General features: G+C 47.5%; 1 protein-coding gene across 1 annotated transcript in view; it reads right to left on the bottom strand.

Annotated features, from left to right (window-relative positions):
- Positions 1-2386, bottom strand: part of LOC101857540 — a gene marked incomplete at both ends in the record, with an annotated part of 22426 nt that overhangs the window by 18837 nt on the left and 1203 nt on the right. The window contains 1 exon segment of the mRNA XM_035973614.1: positions 1570-1853. Within this exon segment, the coding sequence (XP_035829507.1) occupies positions 1570-1853 (284 nt within the window).

Raw genomic sequence — 2386 nt, 5'->3', positions numbered from 1 at the left:
GACAGACAGACAGACAGACAGACAGACAGACAGACAGACAGACAGACAGACAGACGACAGCTGTGGAACAATTGAAGCTCGCAAGTACCCCAACAACAATAACAACAACCCAATAAACGACAACATTATTCTTTTTGATGAAACGTATGCAGTAGATAAAAACGTGAACGCCCGCGCCCATCCAGTTTTAGTACGAGTTTTACGGCACTTGCAACACAATAAGGTCATATAAGTGCTGAAGATTAGAGGAGTTACAAGAGAGTAAGAAACACAAATTAGAAGGAGAGATAAGGACGATAGATACAACGTAGATAACCATCCTGCGTGCAGGCTGCTGTAAGGAATCCTGCCCACCTGGGCCAGTCTATGTTAGTTTTAAGTCAGCGTATTACGGCACTTGCAACAACACTCGAAGATCATAATAAATGTGCCAAAGATTATAGATGTTACAAGAGAGTAACAAACACAAAAAAGAAGGGAGAGAGATAAGGATAATACATCATGTTTATGTTTGATAGGAAAGAAGGTGCAAATCACACCAGAGAACCCGTCAACCACCCTCTAAGGTACTGATATTGCTTATCCCCACCAGCACTGACCTCGTTGACCCCACCAGCCTTGACCTTGCTGACCCCACCTGCCATGACCTTGCTGATCACACCAGTCATGACCTTGCTTATATTATCCCCACCAGCACTGACCTCGCTGATCCTACCAGCCCTGACTTTGCTTTTCCCCACCAGCCATGACCTTGTTGACCCCACCAGCCCTGACCTTGCTGACCCCACCACTCATGACCTTGCTGATCACACCAGTCGTGACCTTGCTTATATTATCCCCACCAGCGCTGACCTCGCTGACCCTACCAGCCCTGACCTTGCTTATCCCTACCAGCCCTGACCTTGCTTATCCCTACCAGCCCTGACCTTGCTTATCCCCACCAGCCATGACCTTTCTGACTGACCACACCAGCACTTAGATCCCAATAAAGGTGCCGAAGATTAGAGGTGTTACAAGAGAGTAACAAACACAAAACAAGAAGGGAGAGAGATAAGGACAATATAATATGTTTAATAAGATGTTTGCTGACCCCACCAACCCTGACCTTTCTGGCTGACCCCACCAGCGCTGACCTTTCTGGCTGACCCCACCAGCGCTGACATTGCAGACCCTGTAGAGTACTGTACTATTGTTTTATTATGGTTATGTGCACAGATTGATGTGTGTGGAAGAGAGGATGTGAGAGGGAAGAGTGTGTGTATGTATACGCGTGTGCACGACATATGCATGCACATTCGTGTGTGCATGTTTGTGTGTGTGTATGTGTGTGAGTGTGTGTGTGTGTGCGTGCGTGCGTGTGTGCGTGTGCGTGTGCGTGTGTGTGTGTATGTGTGTGTGTGTGAGCGTGTGTGTGTGTGTGCGCACGCGCGTACGTGCGTGGTGAAACACCAAACCAATACTCCATAGGAACTGGACAAATAAAGATGTATCTCATCCTATCTCATCTCATCTCATCGTATTTTACCTCATCTCTTAAATCTCATCTCGTTTTATCTTATCTGTACTGACCTTGCTGCAGCGTGATGTAGGCCTGGGCCAGCCGCAGGACGCTGGACCTGTCCAGGTCGCCCGAGTCGCCCAGCTTGGGCGCGTGCTTGAGGAGCGCCTGCGCGTAGTTGTACTCGCTGCTTTCGTTGGGCCTCATGCCAGCGGACGCTGCGCCGGGCACGCTGCCTGCTGCACCACCCGCAGCACCTCCTGCACCTCCGCTGTGGTGCATGTTGATGTTCTTGGAATTAGTCGGGTCGCCCATGTCGCACAGACTCGCCAGCTCTGACCTCATGGAATTTTCTCTGGAGGCACAACAACAACAAAAAGATACCTTTAAAGTTTTAGTTAAAGAGTTTTGCGGCACTTGCAATACAATAAGGTCATATTATAAGTGCCGAAGATTAAAGATGTTTTAGTTTTTGTAAGTTTTTTCACGGCAGTTGCAACACAATACGACCATATTATAAGTGCCAAAGATTAGAGTTGTTACAAGAGAGTAACAGACACAAAGAAAAGCGGAACGAGAGATAAGAAGAACGATAAATGTTTGACAGGAAAGAAGGAGCAAGTCACACTAGAGTACCCGCCAACCACCCGCAAAAAATACAGTCAAACCTGCTGTACCAGTCACCTGTATAAGACGAAGGAGAAAATGAAATGTGAAATGGTAGAGGTTTAACGCTCTCTGTCAACACTATTAGTTTATATAAAAGGCAAGACCTCAGAGTTGAACATCCAATCTCCAAAAAGACCGAGCCAAACAGAACATTCGTGTGAAGTGCCTTTTCCAAGGGCCCCGCGTTGGATTGAGTTACGGCTCAACCCCCACCCCCAC

This window comes from Aplysia californica, unplaced genomic scaffold (assembly GCF_000002075.1).
Source record: "Aplysia californica isolate F4 #8 unplaced genomic scaffold, AplCal3.0 scaffold01520, whole genome shotgun sequence".
In the NCBI taxonomy this organism is placed as follows: domain Eukaryota; kingdom Metazoa; phylum Mollusca; class Gastropoda; order Aplysiida; family Aplysiidae; genus Aplysia; species Aplysia californica.
Note: the sequence above shows the minus strand (reverse complement) of the source record. Positions and strands in the feature narration are given on the sequence as shown.